Raw genomic sequence first — 18,168 nt, 5'->3', positions numbered from 1 at the left:
GGGACCAAGCTATGCCCCATATGGCAAAGATGAATGAAGTTCCATGTGCTAGGGTCTAAGATCTGGCTTATTAAGTATTGTTACTGTGAACCCAGCAGCCAGTGTAATAAACATGGACTTGAACATCAGACCAGCTGTTACAGATCATTCAGAATTAGTGCAGTGGATTTCATTGTTTGACAAGTAGTACTGGAGAACAGAAGTTCTGAATTCTTTGTTTTCTAGGGTATGTGCATTATTTAAGCAGTAACTTGACAGTTGATGCTTTCTTTGGGGAATTATTTGGGGTGGTGTTTTAAGAGGTTGAAGGCAGTAATTTCAGCCATGCAAGTACAACACTCTCCATCAATGTGCACAGCTTGTTAAATCTCATATCTGTTATAAAATTGATTGACAGCCACTCAATTTGCAGGTTTTCCTGGGAGGAGTTGCTATCGGGTGTGGATGTTAGTTATGAGATGAATTGCACAGAATCAGTCTTAAGACATGAGCTTTTCAGAATTGTTGCACAGTTGTAGCAAACTTACTGTAAAAACACAGGAGAATTTTGATTAATTACATTCCATTGCAGTTGCTCATATATTGCCATTGGCTGATTTCGCGGAAGGCCAAAAAGCTTGGGAAACATCTACACTGATTAACAATGGCACAGAATGTTGCTTCATGTATCTGATTATCCAGATTTCATCATCAGATCTCATTGGTTTATATCCTTTCTTTGGGGTAGAGGGCAAGGAAGTTTTAGTTAAATTTGTTCCAATGACTTTGTGTCTGATAAGATTAAGTGCATGCAGGGTTAAGTGCAGGATTATCCTGAAGGGTGAAATCCATGTGGATACCCACGCCTGTTCAGAGTTTCTCCCATGGAAAATCTGGCTTCAGGACAAGAAATTGGTCTTATTTTCTGCAATTTCATTGCTCTGATTGTACTGTCTTTATCTTATGCTCCAAGGTTTACCAGTACTGCTCTGCTTTTACCAAATGGTAGTGTCAGCATGTGTTGAAAAGTCACCACTCCCCTGATCCTTCAATCTCTGACACTTCCAGTATCCCTGAATTTTAGGGGGTTATTTTGCTGTCTTTCTAAAGCCCAGCAGCATGTTGGTGGCTTCTCTGCAAATGCTTCTCCCCCTTTACAATTCGCTTAATAAAAGTTAGAGGTAAAATAAAGCCCCTTTCTCTGCCAAGGCAGGATTGTTGCTTTTCTAGTGTCTTGTCTAGTTTTGTTTTCAGTGTTCTTTTTTAAAGGCTGTTGGCACCAAGAACTTTCCTTTTCCGGGAAGGAGAGAGTGGGCGCCTATGTTGCATTTGGGAGCAAGCCTGCCAGTGTGCGTCCGCTGACGTGTGGTAATGTACCAGCACACTAAATACAACTGAATAGATAGTGCTTTGATGTTGCAGCTTGGGCTTGGAAGGCCACCACCGCCTGGCTTCAGAGCCTGCGCTCCAGCCAAACAGCCACATCTACACAGTTACTTTTAGCGCACTAGTGTGAGTCTGTGACCTAGGCTGAGAGGCTCACTTCCACACACTGTGTAGACATATTGGGACATGCCTGGATGTCTCTAAAGCTGTTAAATGAACTGTCGGGATTTGGGAAAGTGGGAACCTGTGAGGTCCTGCTGTTTTTCCAGAAAATTCTCACCCTCTGCTGTAAGTTGCTGTTCTCAAACAGGTGACATGACCAATAGCGCTGGAGAGGGGTGTTGCTAGAGACCCAGTTGCCATGCATGCTCCTCCAACCATTAAATAAAGCTCTTTCCGAATATGAAATCGTAATCTAGACTTGGAACCTCCCTAGATAAAGTCCACGAAGTTTCCCCTTAGAACATTCTTATTTTCTCTTATTTAATTTGTCATCATGAAGGCCTCACTTCATGGTGATTATTCTGTGGCCTGAGGAGCTTCTCTGCTGGTCCTTCTGGAGTTATGCTGGTAAAAGGACAGAGCTGGTTTTGAACTTTGCACATCACATGCTACCACGATGTAGCTCTGAGACTACTAGACTGTCCATACCCCAAATGTACTATGATACATGTATTTTAAACATTGAAAATACTTACAATATAAGCTTCTGTCTTAGATAGTTTCTGGTGGGACTCTGTCTTGACTAGAATCGCTACAGCTGTACTGCTGTAGCAGTTGAGTGTAGTTGCTCACTAGAGTCACAGAAGCAGTTCTCCCATCGCTGTAGTTAATCCACCTCAAGAAGTGGTAGCTAGGTTGGCAAAAGAATTCTTCCGTCAACCTAACGCTGTCTATACTGGGGGTTAGGTTGGTTTGACTGTCTCCATGGGGTGAGGATTTGTTACATCCCTGAGCAACGTAACTGGGTCGACCTAAATTTTCAGCTAGACCTGGCCGGGGGCGGGAATACTTTTCAAAGCATCCCTGGAGGCTGGAGAGTGCCTCTTTGAAAGATTCATGTCTGCTTCGTGAGTTGGCAGATTCATCAGTTGAAAATTAAGTAACCAGAAACCTGGCAGAAGCATCTCGCCAAGCAAAAAGGTGCAATGCCGTGTGTCCTTGAAATGTTTAGTCATTGCTAGGTCCTCTGCATGCTGAAATCCTTACCCTCAAGGAAAAGGATCCAAGAATTGTGCTTCCCATAAAGACTCTTTACATCAGTATCAGTGGTGAGCAGGGTTGAAGCGGGAAGTATCCAGAAGTCAGCACAGTCAGCTGATGAATGTAGCTAGTAATTTATTCTAAAACAGAGCCCACTAGATCCGTCTGTGGTTGACAACTCACCTTATAGTGCAGGATTTCTTAAACTGGGGTCCATGGATCCCTGGGGGTCCATGAGGGTACTCCAGGGGGTCTGCAAGCCCCACAGATGAACTCTTCCCCCTCTCTGCCAGCACCTCCTGCACTCTGGGGAACAGCTATTCAGGGCGCACTCGGGGGTCGGGGAGGAATCCTGTCTGGGGCCACTGGCCCCACTGCTCAACTCCTCCCCGTGCCTCCTGCACACCTCGGAACAGCTGTTCCCCAGCATGCAGGAGGTGCTGGGAGAGAGGGAGAGGAGTGGGGATGGGGTGCGTTCGGGGGAGTGAGCGGAAAGAGGAGGGGCAGGGGTGGAGCAGGGGCGGCAAGAGGAGGGGCAGGGCCTTGGGGGAAGGGGTGGAGTGGGGACAGGGCCTGGGGCTGAGTGGGGGGTTTGGGGTCCATGAAAGATTTGAAATCAAAATGGGGGTCCTTGGGTTGCTAAAGTTTGAGAACTGCTGTGTGTCACTCTGCTTCTAACAGACAATTAAAGTCATAAAGAAAAATAAGCCCACCTGTGTTGAAGAACTTTATTTTTGCCTTTGAAATGCTGTTAAGCAAATTTTATAAAGTTGTTTGAAGGAGTCATTTTGCAGCTCCAAGTAGTTGAGCCTGTCCCTGTGACGTTTTTGATGGCATACTTCATCTTTGCATTCTGCACGCTTGAGACTTGGGAAGTCAGAAAGGCTGCCTGTCAGTTCCCTTCTTTGGAGTGCACAGTCAGAACTCTTGTTTCATATTCTTCTCCAAGAAGCTCCTGATCTTTTCAAATGCCTGAACTTGCAAAGTGACATGGGGAGTCAGTAGACAGCCAGCCAAGGAGACTGTGCTTAGTTTATGGTGGGTTTAGCATATTGTGATGAAGTCATTTTCAGATTAGCGTCTATCACGGTGGTTTCTCAGTTGCATTTGTTAGCCTTTTCTCTACTGGGGACTTTTAGATAAAGAATCTGCTGCTGCCACGACAAGGTGCAATGTGGTTATTCTATTGCTCAGAGCAGAAACAGCCTTCTGTCACTCCCTTGCTCGGTCACAGCTTGATCAGTGTGGTGGATGTGTATTCTTATGTACTTTATTTTTCACAGCTATTCTCTGGTTGATGATTCCATCTTCACATGAAACCATGTAGAACTGTCTCACATTTATCTGATTTCTAGATTAACTCTTCTGAAAGTACTTTCCTGGCTTACCAAATTGTGATTTCTCCTTCGTGTCAGAATAAAACCCCACTCCAGTAATGCACCTGTTCACCATCTGTTAGTAGACCAAATGTCTCAGTCAGGGCCAGATTCTGCCCCCATGGACAGGTGGACAACTCCTGTTGACGTGGTTGGGGGTTATGTGTGTATCTAAGTCAGGAATTTGATCTTCAGGTCATAGCAGTGACAAGATTTGTCACTTTACCTGACTATACATTATAGAGGAATCAAGTCAGTCTGTTATATTTTTGTAGTGATTTCTTCCCAGGTTCCCAGCTCTTAGCATGCTTTTTTTTGTTTCAAACTAATTTCTGACCCATTTTAAGAACTGATCAGAATGCATCTTTAGCTTTGGAGTTGGTACCAGCATATTAATTGCATACTTAGAAACTGATCAGCCTTTATTTAATACGGAGTAATGTTCTATTTTTATATTATTCTTCAATAGAAAAGAAAGATGTATTTGCCTTTCTAGTGGGAGATAAACTTTTGCTAAATATCTATTGTCATCACCAAGCTAGGGGATTAAGCATACACTATATTTTAAATCAAGTTGCAGTGGGGGAGGTTTAGATTGGATATTAGGAAAAACTTTTTCACTAAGAGGGTTGTGAAACACTGGAATGCGTTACCTAGGGAGGTGGTAGAATCTCCTTCCTTAGAGGTTTTTAAGGTCAGGCTTGACAAAACCCTGGCTGGGATGATTTAACTGGGAATTGGTCCTGCTTCGAGCAGGGGGTTGGACTAGATGACCTTCAGGGGTCCCTTCCAACCCTGATATTCTATGATTCTATGAAATCTTTCTGTGATAGGAATCCATTAATTGTACATTCACCTGGGACCGGTGGTGTAAGAAGACAATCTCCTTGGCTAGTTCCTTAAGACTGGTGGGTTCTCGGAGCTCTTAACGCAAAACAGTTGCGTTGGGAAAATTTAATTTTGTATGGCCAAGTAATTAGCGATGAAAAGTGGATATTGTTAAGAATTTGATCAGTGGCATAGAGCAATCAGATTTGAACCACTTCATTTTAGTCATTAAGGAAACTAAATATTTTTGGAACTACTGTCAATATATTTTAGTGTGTGAATTACCATTTGGGCTCCATGTTTTTCCCCCTTTGTCCTCCATCTGACAGCAACAGCAAAATGTGCTCATGCCTGGAAAAAAGGGATCCTGGGGCGCAGGGGACAGTCTGTCGTCTTGTTTTGTGTGGGGGATGCTTTCATGTAGGCTTCGAACTTCCTGTCACTTGAGATTCAGGCTTGGACTAATGACTTTGCACAGCTGTAGCACCTTATATCCAAAGCTCTCAAAGCATTTTACAAACATTGAGAGAAGTTTCACAAGTCCCCTGTAAGGCAGGAATGTTTAAATAGCTGTTTTCACTTCTCAAAAAGAGTGTCTTGGTTCTGTCTCATTACCTACTGAAATATGCCTCTGTATAAACTGCTCTATTAGGACCGTAAACTAATTAGCTTGGGTCCGTTAGCTCAGCATTTTAGATGGTAATAGAACATTTTTGGCCAAATGCATGGGCCTTGCCTAGAATTGCACATCAGTTTCTGCAGTCAGGCTTGCTTAAGTGTGCATTTCTAATTTCTCTTTCTAATTGTGGGCACAGTTAGGTTTTTATCCTTGCTTTGTGTGGTGTGTCTCCTTACAGATTATGTTATTATGACCTTGCTACAGGGTACTGTTGTGAGAAGGTGCTAGAAAGCTTCTCTGCAAAGTACAGGGAATCACTTCAGATCTGCTGATTGACATGGGAGTATTTGGGGGGAAGTGTCACTGTGTCTATTCTGCCTGGGACAATTTTAATATTTGACTGGGAAGTAATACAGAATGTTTTATACCTCAGATTGTTTGTTCAGCAAGGTCACGCATGGTGCAGCACCTTGGCCTGTTAGCACAAGGAAAGTTTGTATTTTCTCAGTGAATTGTGGCAGGTTCCCTGATAGTTCAAAGGGATGTGATCCTTTTCTAACTGTTCTTGGGAGAGGACTCTCTCTGCCTTGGAGAAGACTATCTCTGGCCAGTTCAAAAATAGTCATGTTAAGAACCAATTCTGAGTAGTATGACTAATTACAAAGACAAGATGTAAAAAAAAAAGAAAAAAAAAGTCAAGATTATAACTTTTATAATTTATTGGGGGGCGGGATAGCTCAGTGGTTTGAGCATTGTACTGCTAAACCCAGGGTTGTGAGTTCAATCCTTGAAGGGGCCATTTAGGGATCTGGGGCAAAAATTGGGGATTGGTCCTACTTTGAGCAGGGGGTTGGACTAGATGACCTCCTGAAGTCCCTTCCAACCCTGATATTCTATAATTCTACGATAACCAGTCAGTTCAGTAATGTACTGGCGGCATGGAGTGTGAGGCGAGATCAATGTTCTTTGTCTGGTTTAGTAAAATAGAAAATAAAAGCCATCTGATCTTGGGTAATATGTTGCAACAGATTTCAAGCCCTGGGATACAGCCACTTTTCCCTCTGTTTACATGCAGCAGCAGTGCAGCCCAGAATGCCTCATCTGAGCTACATAACCAAGACTGGGACCAGTAAGCGTTTAGAATTTTAAATGGAGTAAATCTAAGATAACTTACTTGTTAAAGTGCTTCGTATTGTAAGAATTCTCTCCTGCCATCTGTAACCTGCAGTCTACCGTTGCTCCAGATTCTGAGATGTGACTGTTAATCCCTGCTGGGAATATGTAGGGTTAATTTTGCAACTTCCTAGCTCTGTAAAATGAGATTCATAATATGCTGTGGCTTGTAAGTACCAGGAGATTTTCCTTGGGGAAAAGTTACTAGTTATTTGGAGATAATTATTGCTTTTATTCAGCACCAAAGCAATAATTTAAAGTGATATGTTAGAAAGCTAGTAATTTCCTGTCACTGACTGACAGATGTTTTGCCATACGTGAGATGTGCTTTCAGGCTTGTACTAATTACGATGACACAAATTGGCAGTAGCTTTCTTTCCATGCTCCCTACTCTAATTTTGTCATCTTTTCCTCTCTGCCTTTTAGAGGGGAGGTTCCATTTTGTCACATAAGATCTGTGCACAGCTTGGCTGCTGGTTTGAAATGCCGTTTGCTAACTTTTTTCCTTTCTCTGCTCCCCTCCAGGTTCTTATCCGTCACCTAAGGCTGGGGCCACTTTAGTGGTGTATAAGGACTTGCTTGTGCTGTTTGGTGGGTGGACGCGGCCAAGCCCCTACCCTCTGCACCAGCCGGAGAGGTTCTTTGATGAAATACATACCTACTCGCCTTCCAAAAATTGGTAAGAGAACATCCTGAGAGGCTGGATTGGAAATATGCCTTTTGCCTTGAAAATGTATCCATACACTCTGTGTATACATACGGAGCTGCTCTTAAAAGCTTGGCTGAATCCCTCTGACTGACTTTGCTTGTGGAGACTTAGGAGGAAGGAGAAATGAACATTCCCTGATCTTGGGTTAAATGTCCTGAAGCTGTTGTGACCCTGGGTAAAATATCTAGCGAAGTAACGTCCCGAGACGTGAAGAGCCAAGAGTCCTACTGTCTGAGCTCCCCGATGGCCATAGCTTCCTTATTTTCTTAGAGTAGGAACTAAAATGAAACTAATCCATTTTTTTTCTTAACTCCTTCCTGCTGAGGCTATATAGGTGCACAGTTCGAGAGTAGAAGTAGGTATTTGGAACACGTAGTTCATTTGGTCATACATTTTGATTCTTTATTATGTGTTAAAAAGTCTCTCTATTTAGCTTTTTTTTAACACCTAGGGATTTTACTTAAAGTAAAAAATTTGAGAGGAATAAGATGAGGAAGAAAAGGGACACGTGGAATGGAAGAGGAGGAACAGACGAAGTCTCACATCCCAGGTGGTATTTCGGATTTAGCTGGCGGAGGTGGGAGTGTCATCTGTATCTCCCTTGTATGACCCCGTCTGGTCAGGACATATCTCAGGATTAGGATGGAGGAGGTCTGGGGTCACAGGAGATGGTGGCGAAGCTTTCTCCAGTAGCCAGTCCAGGCAGGCAGACCTCCTATTTCTGAATTGCTGCCTGCTCTGTCAGCCTTTAAGATTAGCTAGGAACATCAGAAAAATATATTAAAGATGGTAGCAAAACTCTTTTTCTAGTGTCCCCCCCCCCCTTCCCAGAATAAGTGCTCACTTACAACATACTTCCCTTCAGAACTGATGTATGTGAGCTAATGCCTTACTAAAGTAGCGATGAATCCTACGTCTGTTTCATATGGGCATTTAATCACCAAAAGGCTCAGTCATCTATTGCAGTTGTGGGCAGTGTCTTTAGTGTGCTGTAGGTAAATAGTTAATGATAATAGTTGAGGACAAATTTCATTGAAAATACCAGTACTACCAATTTAAGATCCTCGTTCCTTGTCATGTTAAACAGTTTACAGCAAGCTAACATTTTCAAATACTAGCTTTTAGTCATATTTGGTCTTTGTAGACGTTTTTCCTTGAGGTTTTCTTCTCTGTAATAAAATGTCTTTTATGAACCTGCTGTTTCTTGTGACATTATTTAGACTTGAGCTAATTCTTTTGAATTGCTGATCTCTCTGCTCTTCAGATTGCATAGAGGGCCTTTCCTTCGTATTTGCCTGTAAAGTGCTATGCCCACTTAAGGAGCTAGAAACATGTTTCGTCCCCAAAGGGATTTATTTGGTACAGATCTAGAGCCAACAAAGTAAATGTATTTTCTTTTCCATGTTGCTAGCGTGTTCTCTGACAACTGACTTTCCCAGCACAACTACACTCCAGTATGAGCTGAAGTGCCTTGGCTGTACTTTAGTTTGAAAACAGTACTACGTATTATCATTAACTTCAGACCTGTTTTGGTTCCAGACTAAACTTCGTCTGCCCTCCATTCAAATAATGTTGCTGGTTCTGATACCATACCAGAGCATTTAGTCAAAATGCTCTATCTCAGGTTTATCCTTTTTCTGTCTCTTCGTTGTTTGCGTCATCACCTTGTTTTATTTCATGTTCATTTACATTTTATAAATCCCTGCTCTCCACACTCTTGGTGGCCTCTGTGGTATTTGATACATAACAAATGATACAGTGCCCCCCTTTTCAATAAGGCAGCGTTTAGATCTCGGGGGCTAGAAATTGCAACACCAGAAAGTCATGAGCCAGTGCACTTTCTCAGGAGGCAGTTTTCCATTTAAGGGTGTAAGACTGTTTGTTTCTAAAAAAAAAAATTGGCCATTTGCCTTTTTCATCTCTGGAGGAGAAATCTGAGGGGAATTTGTAACATAATTCACAGATTTTAATGTATCCTCACCTGTTTCCTTAGGTGGAACTGCATAGTGACAACACACGGACCCCCTCCCATGGCAGGCCACTCCTCTTGTGTAATAGACGACAAAATGATTGTCTTTGGAGGTTCCCTAGGATCTCGGCAAATGTAAGTTTATAACTTTTTTCCCTCAGAGGTATTACTGGGAACCTGTGAACATGAAAAATGAGGAACAAACATTGGGTAGGGTCAAGTACGGTGTGGGGCAGAATTGATGCAAGCTTTTCACCCGGGGCTGTGACAGTGCATCATGATCCTACCCTCCCCCTCAGCTGTGCCAGTCTCTAGAGCTGAGCTGGTTCATTTTGCTGATTCATACCACGTTGTGAAGTTGATAAGCATTGTTTAGTGAAACCACTGAGCCCACATGGAGCTCCAGTGAAGTCAGTGAGGCTGTGTGCCATGGTCCACCCACATTGAGGCCTAGACTTCCACCTGGGAGGATTCGAGGTCAGAATGGCTCTTAAAATGAAAGTGAATTTAGCGGTCTCCGCTAAGGGCAGTTTATCCACTTCACAGTGTGCTGCGTCAGCAAGCTCCGTTGAAGAAAGTGCCCTGGACTGGAATAAGGGAGGGGAAGTCAGGTTCCTGGCGCATGGTTTCAGCTCTGGGTGGGAAAGCTTGTATTATGAAAATACTAAATTGCGGTGTGTCTGTGAAGCCTTGGGCCTGCTGCTCCCCACCTCCCCATTGTGGGGGAGGTGGATAGCTCAGTGGTTTGAGCATTGGCCTGCTAAACCCAGGGTTGTGAGTTCAATCCTTGAGGGGGCCATTTAGGGATCTGGGGCAAAAATTGGGGATTGGTCCTGCTTTGAGCAGGGGGGTTGGACTAGATGACCTCCTGAGGTCCCTTCCAACCCTGATATTCTATGATTCATTGCTGCCCTGTCTTGGAACAAAGCTTAATAAGTACTTGATGCATGCTCCTGATTGGCTGCTGTCCCATTACTGGTTCCCTTCTCTGTGGTAACCTGTGTGACACACCAATACACACACATCCCCTGCTCGTGGGAGGAATCAGTTTAACTCTACTAATGTGTCCCGAGGTTTGAGCACTACTGTCTAATGAGAACAGTGCTGCAGTCTTCCTAACTGTTGCTTATTTGAGATCCCAGGGGACTGGGTCTCTGTACCTCTGGTTCCACGTTTGTCATCTTGTCCTTGCAGGAGTAATGACGTCTGGGTTCTGGATCTCGAGCAGTGGGCTTGGTCGAAGCCAAACATCTCTGGGCCTACCCCTCATCCACGTGGCGGCCAATCTCAGGTGACTGTCTCCTGCAGTTATTCAGCAAACATTGCAGTACCTTGCGGTGAGCTCTACAAGGAGCTCTAGCTGCCTGCACGAAGTGTCAAGGATAAATTAGAGAAGCAAAATCCCATCACGCATTTTGTGATCAGCTTCCAATCCTCACCCGAGGGGCTTCTAAAAAGTAATTCCCCCTTTCTAAGCCATCTTTGCAGTCTCAGCATGCCAGGCCTTTGCCCCCTTTCCACCTATTTCACTGCTTTGAGAGGATGCATTTTTAAAACTTCTTGATGTTGAGCCAGTTTGTAAATATCTCCGTGTTTTGTGCATGTGCCAAGACTTGTGATTAACATGTCTAAAAAACAAACCTTCCCATTTTAACATTTTAAGCAAAATACTGCAGTCTGTCTCAACATATAAAGGATCCATTTGTGCTTGCCCTGTGAGGGACCCCATGGATTACCAGACCCTTCAGATTTCAGCTGACATGGACAGTGCCCAGTAAGATCATTAGTTCTCTGGAGCCCATCTTGACACCCTGCATAAGCCCTACAACATGCATGCCAGAGCGTTGCCCCAGATTCCCCATCTCCTGTCCTGGGAATGACAGGGGGAGGGATAGCTCAGTGGTTTTGAGCATTGGCCTGCTAAACCCAGGGATGTGAGTTGAATCCTTGAGGGGGCTGTTTGGGATCTGAGGCAAAAATTGGGGATTGGTCCTGCTTTGAGCAGGGGGTTGGACTAGATGACCTCCTGACGTCCCTTCCAACCCTGATATTCTATGATTCTGTCTGACTTTGGTACCAGCAGGGCATTGATACTGCTCTCCTCACCATACCACTCAGATAGCATGGTGATGGGGGCCATATAAATACAGACCATGGGCATTTGAGTGCTAAATGAACAGAGTTAAGTTCCCTAACTAGTTCCCTCCACTTAGCAAGTTGCATTTTGACTCCACCTCCTGGATTCATTGTCCATGTATATTAGGTGGAGTCACAAAGGTGTCAGAGTTTCAGACAGGCTGGTGAGAGAGGAAAGGTTGCGCCAGCCCTTAAAGGAGGTTCTGTGAGTAGGCTGGGGCAGGAAGGATGTGATGGGTACATTGAGGGAGCTGGATGAGGATGTTGCTTTGCCTAGGGTCCTGCAAAACCACACAGCTTCATGATAAAGCAGTGATGGTCTTGCTTAAAATATTGTTGTATTCTCCCAAATCTGTAATACTTTTCTTTGCCCCTTTAGATCATTATAGATGATGAAACCATTTTAATCCTTGGTGGTTGTGGCGGTCCAAATGCAGTAAGTATATAAAGTGTGCAAGCACGAACACCAAATGTGTGCCCCTTCCTTGTATGACACAAGCTTCTGTATACGGCCATAGTTGCACGTTATCACAATAGCAGCTCCATAGGTCAACTTCTTGGTGTGCTGCAGAGCAATCTTGACTGGTGGGCGTGGCAGCTGAATTGTAGACTTCATGTAGTTGTCACCCATGCTATAGTTGCCCATAAATAACTCCTAATAAAATGCATTGCAGGTCTCTAGCACCCATGCAGGCATCTCAGAGCAGTTTACAAACATGCCCTCTGCGATAGGCCAGAATTAGAAATTGGATGAGAAACTTAAGGCACAAAGAGGTAACTTGCCCTTAAAATCCCACAGTGGTAGTCAGGGATAGAACCCGGAATACCCATCCTGTGCTTTCACTTCCAGGCCAGGATTCCTTGCCATCTGTAGGAAGATGGCTTCTGGAAATCTTTGTTTCTGGGAAGATCTCTCTGCACTAAGCCTAAGTTTCTGGTTTTGTCACACTTTTCTTTGCAGCTATTTAAGGATGCTTGGCTACTGCACATGCGCACAAATCCCTGGACATGGCAGCCATTGAAAGTGGAAAATGAAGACCATGGAGCCCCTGAACTATGGTGTCATCCCGCATGCAGGGTAAGGGGGTCAGAAATGGGGCAGGGTGGTATTACGAAGAGGAATTTGTCATGAAGGAAAGCTTATTTATTTGATTCAGATCTCCTGGCTCGTTAACATGATATGGTCTCTGCAAGGGTGTTCTCATGTGGAATATCCTGTGACTGCTGGTTCATTGGATGTTTGGTTTCCAGCATACGTTTTTCACCAATGCACTAACACACCCATAGGGGTTTAGGATCATCTCTGCAGCAGTTTGTAATAGTGCACTCATTTTTTGTCTGTTAGGTGGGACAGTGTGTTGTGGTCTTCAGCCAGGCTCCCAGCGGGAGAGCTCCACTTAGCCCCAGCTTGAACTCTCGCCCGTCTCCTATCAGTGCCACGCCGCCAGCCCTGGTTCCTGAAACACGGGAATACCGCTCTCAGTCTCCAGTCAGGAACACCGACGAAGCTCCTTGTGTGAATGGCCGCTGGGGCACCCTGAGACCTAGAGCACAAAGACAGACACCATCAGGCTCCCGGGAAGGGAGCCTGTCCCCATCCAGAGGGGATGGGTCACCTGTACTGAACGGTGGGAGTTTATCCCCTGGAGCCGCAGCAGTGGGGGGTGCCTCATTGGACAGTCCTGTACAGGCCATATCGCCCAGCACACCTTCTGCTGCTGAAGGATATGACCTGAAAGTTGGACTTTCCCTGGCGCCGCGACGAGGATCGCTACCAGATCAGAAAGATCTACGCTTAGGGTCTGTAGATTTGAATTGGGATCAGAAACCAGGTTCTGTTAGCTGTCAAATGGATGCTGTGGACAATAGGACAGTTGGTGGAAGCATGAGAAATCCCCCAGAGCAGACAAATGGAATCCATACCCCACCTCATGTCACTAGTTCCCTACCAGGGGCGGTGTCACCAGGTGCACTCCGAAGAAGCCTGGAGGCTGTCAAGGCCCTGTCTTCCAAAGGTGCATCTGGTTCAGCAGCATTAAGTCCTCCTTTGGTGTCTTCACCAGGATCCCCTGGTGGCCAGAGTGGGAGCAGTGCCGAGATGGTGCCAGCACCACGCCCGGGCTCCGCCCAAGGGGATGGCCATTCCTTACCTCCGATCGCTCGTCGCTTGGGCCACCATCCACCGCAGTCTCTGAATGTCGGCAAGCCTTTGTATCAAAGCATGAACTGCAAACCCATGCAGATGTATGTGCTAGACATTAAAGACACCAAGGAGAAAGGGCAAGTCAAATGGAAAGTGTTTAATAGCAGTTCTGTGGTGGGGCCACCAGAGACCAGCCTGCACACTGTAGTGCAAGGCAGGGGGGAACTGATCATATTCGGTGGCCTAATGGACAAGAAACAAAACGTGAAGTACTATCCCAAAACAAATGCCTTGTACTTTGTGCGAGCAAAAAGATAATGTGGCAAAAGCTGTTCAACCCTTTCCCTTCCTGCCCCATCCCCTTACCATGGCTTTCTTTTTTAACCCTTTCTCTGTCACGCAGGCATTTAAACTGTGAACTAGGGAACGACAAACCAATAAAATCCAAACACAGTTTCAGCGCTGCCCTCCAGTTTCCAGTCTATGATCCTGGCTCTGGGCTTGGTTCAGAAAGTCCTATTTTTAAAAAAAAAAAAAGAGAATATTCTGTTTACAAATGGGGAGAAATCTCCATTCCAGTGGGATGAATTGTTGCTGTGTTCTAGCAGGAGCTTCACTGCGCCTTATCCTTTGCTGGTAACTAGACCAAGAATTTGGGGTGAGTGGGTGGAAAAACTTCTAGGATCCAATAATTTCTTCAGAATTTTTCAGGAGTATAGACGGGCCCTCCTCTCTATCTCTACAATTGCAGTTCCTATAGGGATGCTGGTAAGAATGGTCTTTGAAGAACATACTGAATAGCTGCAGGCAGGAGGCTGTGTGCTTGTATGCACTGACAAATACTCATGCTTATCTGTTGAATGTGGCTGCATAATGAAAATAGCGCTTTTTTTAAATCTACCAGTATTGCAGCCATTACTGTAATCCTTAATCTGCAAAATGACACAGATGCCTTTTTTCCTAAATGCTTTGGCCTGATAGAACTATTCTTGTCCGATACAATGAGAGAGTTAGAAGGGAGAAAGGACAGTTTGACATTGAAATGCCAGGATCATCCAGAATTAAATTTATACAGCCCACCTTAGTATTCCACCGGGTAAAGTCCTGCACTAGATCAAACCAACAGCTTAGATTGATGACTTTGGAACCCCTGATGGTCTTGAGTTGCAAGCTGCCGAAATAGTGCATACAAATACATCATTGACGTCTGAAAACAGTAAATAATGGAAATTACAAATTTTAGAATGATTTGTACATGCGTGGTTAGGATGTTTTATAAGAATCAGTAGCTATGTGCATCCTTAAAGCTTGACTTCTACTTTTTTTCCCCCATAAGATTTTGTTCTGGATCCTTTTGTTATCTTGAGAGTGCTCCACTCCATACTTGTACCTGTGCAGACAACTGTCCTGCAGACACTGGGATGTCTTAGGTCATCTTTGCTTATCAAACAGAACGTGTGTACAGGTTCAGATTGCTCAAAGTACTTAAGCAAATGTTGAAGTCCTGTTGACATTAAGCATGTACTTAAGTGCTTTGCTAAACTGTAGCCACACAGACCATATTCAATTCTTTTTCATAGCTTGTTTGAGCTAGTAATTTATGCGGTTACTACAGTTCAAATTCCCTGGTTCATGCTTACATTAAAGTTATCCTGATGGATAATGCATCGGAAAATAACATTAATCCAAAGTAACATTACAATTATATCAACCAACCAAAGCAAGGGAAATTCAGACGTAAAGCTGCTGCTCCATCCTTTACTATAGATTACATTTTATCAGTTTGCTACTCCTTCAGTCTTACTCCAGAGTGCTTTCTTTTCAATTACTTGGAACTTTTTATAGCTTTCTTTGAGTGTACAAGACATTTTGGCAATCATTGAACTGGCAAATTTTAGTCTGGAAGGGATTTTTCATCCAAGTTACAAATACCTGCAAAGTAAGGGTTGAAGTGGAATGCTGGCCCAGCATTAACAGCCTCCGGGGTAATCACTGATGCTGAGAATTCAGTTACCTAAATCAACAAAGACTTTAGTTCAAATCAATTCTGATTCCTTTTAATGTACACTTTTGGATGAATTCTCTTTCCTTCCCTCTGCAGCTTGGAAGAATTGCAATAGAGACCGGCTGATCCACAGAGGGGCACCAGTTTGCCATAGGTTTCTTTCACTAGCCTGTGATCCTGGCTACTTCTGAAGCCTACAGTTTTCATCGGACATTGTGGATTGTTAAATCTGTTGGCCCCTGTTCTACAATAGTCTCCACCCACACAGGGCCCTGTTGTAGTTGCTGGGGCTCCACACATTGCAGGATTCAAGGTTTATTATTTTTACGACTCTTTCTAAAGCAAAAACTACTTGTTGCTCACACCAGCAGGTTCAGAAAGTTGGCAATGCTGGTTTAAAAAAAGCAGGGGGAGGGACTGACAAGCTAGGCTGCACAATGTCTCATTAGACAATAACGAACTAGAAAATACACTTTGAAGCCAATACTCAGACCTGCCTGAAAGTTATCTGCCCCTGCGGTACACCACATTGTGGTGTTAATACTGAAGCACAAAGCTCACTTTCCCTCATCTCATTATATCACGATGGTCTCCAGCTTTGCCTTGGCCAGAGATGTTGAGAACTGTTCCAGGTGCATTGTAGGGCTGTTCAGAGAGAGGAGCATTTAGTTAACTACTGAGCACGCGTAGTCCTGAAGTGGTGGTTGAGTGCTGAGAAAATGTTCAGAAACGGCCTGTATTCCTTGAGCAGACTAATCACAAAATAAATCTTAATACATACGTGGCATAAAAGTAGGAAATCCTTTCCTAATCACAGTGAAACCTGCACACTGGGCAGATCTGTGATAGTTGTCATTGCATTGGATGTACCACAAAGTGGCTCCTTTAAGATTTCCAATATGATTTTGGTTGGACTTTTAACTGTCTCCACTGGGCCACTGAGTTTTGCTGGACCTTTGGTGGTCACTCAAAACAGTTTTCTAAATCTAGAATCACAAGCCTTTTTAAAGGAAAAAAACCCTTCTCTAACTCGAGTGTTCTTTCCCATTCTGCCCCCGCTGAGAAGGTATTTGTTTGTTCAACAAGCCCCAAATGGTTTCTTTGAACCTGATGGTTTAAAAATGAAAGAAACCCAACCATGGCTTTATATTTATCTCCAGGCCTCCAGTAAAACCTGTCTCTGTTAGACTGAAAGGCATTGAAGGTACCTCTTTGTGAACTGCATTTTCAGCACACAAGCCTGCTTCAATTTCTGTGTTCATCTTGAGTGCAAGAATCAGTTTTGTAAAATGCAAAGGTTGTGGTAGGGTGGTTTGAAACCCTTTTACGGGACAAAACAAATTCAGTCACTGTTGGTTTGTTAATGCTGGACTGGGTTTAATGCAAACCTGGTCTATCTCCCAGATCCTCCAGTGTCACTTGAGCCTTGAAAAATTGATTTGAGGGTGTGAGCTATATTTGAATGCACGTTTAATGCTGTTATATAGAATCTTTATTAAGTCCAGCTCTGATTATATTTAACATGTAAGCCAGTTTTGTCTCAATTAAATGAGACATCCCGCCTTACAGTATCTTTATCAATATTTAAAATGTTCTTCTCGAAGCTTTAACCCCTTCCATGGCTGCAGAGGGGCTTTTCATGATGATGACATTGGGTTGACTGCTGTTGCTTAACGTAGCAGAGGTGGGTAGCCAGTGTTTGGGGTTTTTTTTTTTGTTTTTTTTTTTCCCTCATCTGCCCCAGCTTGATCAGAACTCCATTGTGATTTCTCTATACAGGATGACATTAACATGCTTCATTTGCATGTCTGTCTTTCACCCAGGGTTTTTTGAAAGCAAAAACTGAAAGTTTTAAAAAGCCAACTGCTAGTGAATTTACACTATCTGTCACTATAGGATTTATACCCTTCCCCACAGACACACACATCATACCCCAGCCCTCAAGTGCTCGAAGTTCACTGCAGAAGATAAAACTGTACAAAGTGACATAGGAAGTGGTCTGGGCAATTATAATAGCTTCATACCAGGTTGCAAGCCACATGGAAACTGTAAGGAGTCTTCCCGGTCTTGCTTGTGGCATTTCCCAATTCATATTTCCATCTGTTCTAGTCCGTGTGGTGATCCTGGCATGATGATGTTTCATTGCTTTGCTTCATTTGTGGCCTCTTTACCAACACATTCATGTTCTGCTAGGTCAGCAGACTGGAGTGGAAGGACCCAGGAACACAAAAAACAGTCCCTTTGCCTTTCCCTCCTCTGCCCTGTGTGTTGCAGAAGGCATGTTCTGCATGGTTTCAACATGGCTCCCAAAGTGGTCTCTATGAATGACAGAAATGTGGGTCTTTATTTCCTCCCCCATCCTGTCCCCAGACAAACAGGTTTTGTGTAATACGCACAAAGTGTGATCCAATGTCGCTGGTGCTGTGACTCAGGTGTACAGGATGACTTTGCCCTACTCGTCATTTTAGGCTCATCCAAGTGTAGGAATGAAAAGTGGATTCATTGATATTTAAATGTGTAAATTTCATTTTTGTTAATGTTTTCCCCCAATGAATTTTTAGCAATTTAACAAATAAATAATAATAAAAAGATGGCTGGCAGTTGTTTTTAAATGACTGGGTTTTAAATCTAGCCTTCATGTA

General features: G+C 43.8%; 1 protein-coding gene across 6 annotated transcripts in view; it reads left to right on the top strand.

Moving 5' to 3' along the window:
- Nucleotides 1–17,252, top strand: part of FBXO42 (F-box protein 42) — a 104,969-nt gene extending 87,717 nt beyond the window's left edge. For 3 of the 6 annotated variants that reach the window (XM_078849350.1, XM_078849352.1, XM_078849351.1), the window contains 7 exons: nt 6,467–6,520; nt 7,090–7,243; nt 9,267–9,377; nt 10,437–10,533; nt 11,758–11,814; nt 12,340–12,456; nt 12,724–17,252. In XM_078849350.1, coding sequence (XP_078705476.1) covers nt 6,467–6,520; nt 7,090–7,243; nt 9,267–9,377; nt 10,437–10,533; nt 11,758–11,814; nt 12,340–12,456; nt 12,724–13,839 — 1,706 coding nt within the window. In that variant the 3' untranslated portion in view covers nt 13,840–17,252. The remainder of the gene's footprint in view (nt 1–6,466; nt 6,521–7,089; nt 7,244–9,266; nt 9,378–10,436; nt 10,534–11,757; nt 11,815–12,339; nt 12,457–12,723) is intronic. The other 3 variants (XM_078849353.1, XM_078849354.1, XM_073317006.2) reach the window with 3 other exon arrangements.
- The last annotated feature ends 916 nt before the right edge of the window (nt 17,253–18,168 follow it).

This window comes from Lepidochelys kempii, chromosome 18 (genome assembly GCF_965140285.1).
Source record: "Lepidochelys kempii isolate rLepKem1 chromosome 18, rLepKem1.hap1, whole genome shotgun sequence".
Taxonomy (NCBI): domain Eukaryota; kingdom Metazoa; phylum Chordata; order Testudines; family Cheloniidae; genus Lepidochelys; species Lepidochelys kempii.
This window is presented reverse-complemented; position numbering and strand designations above follow the sequence as displayed.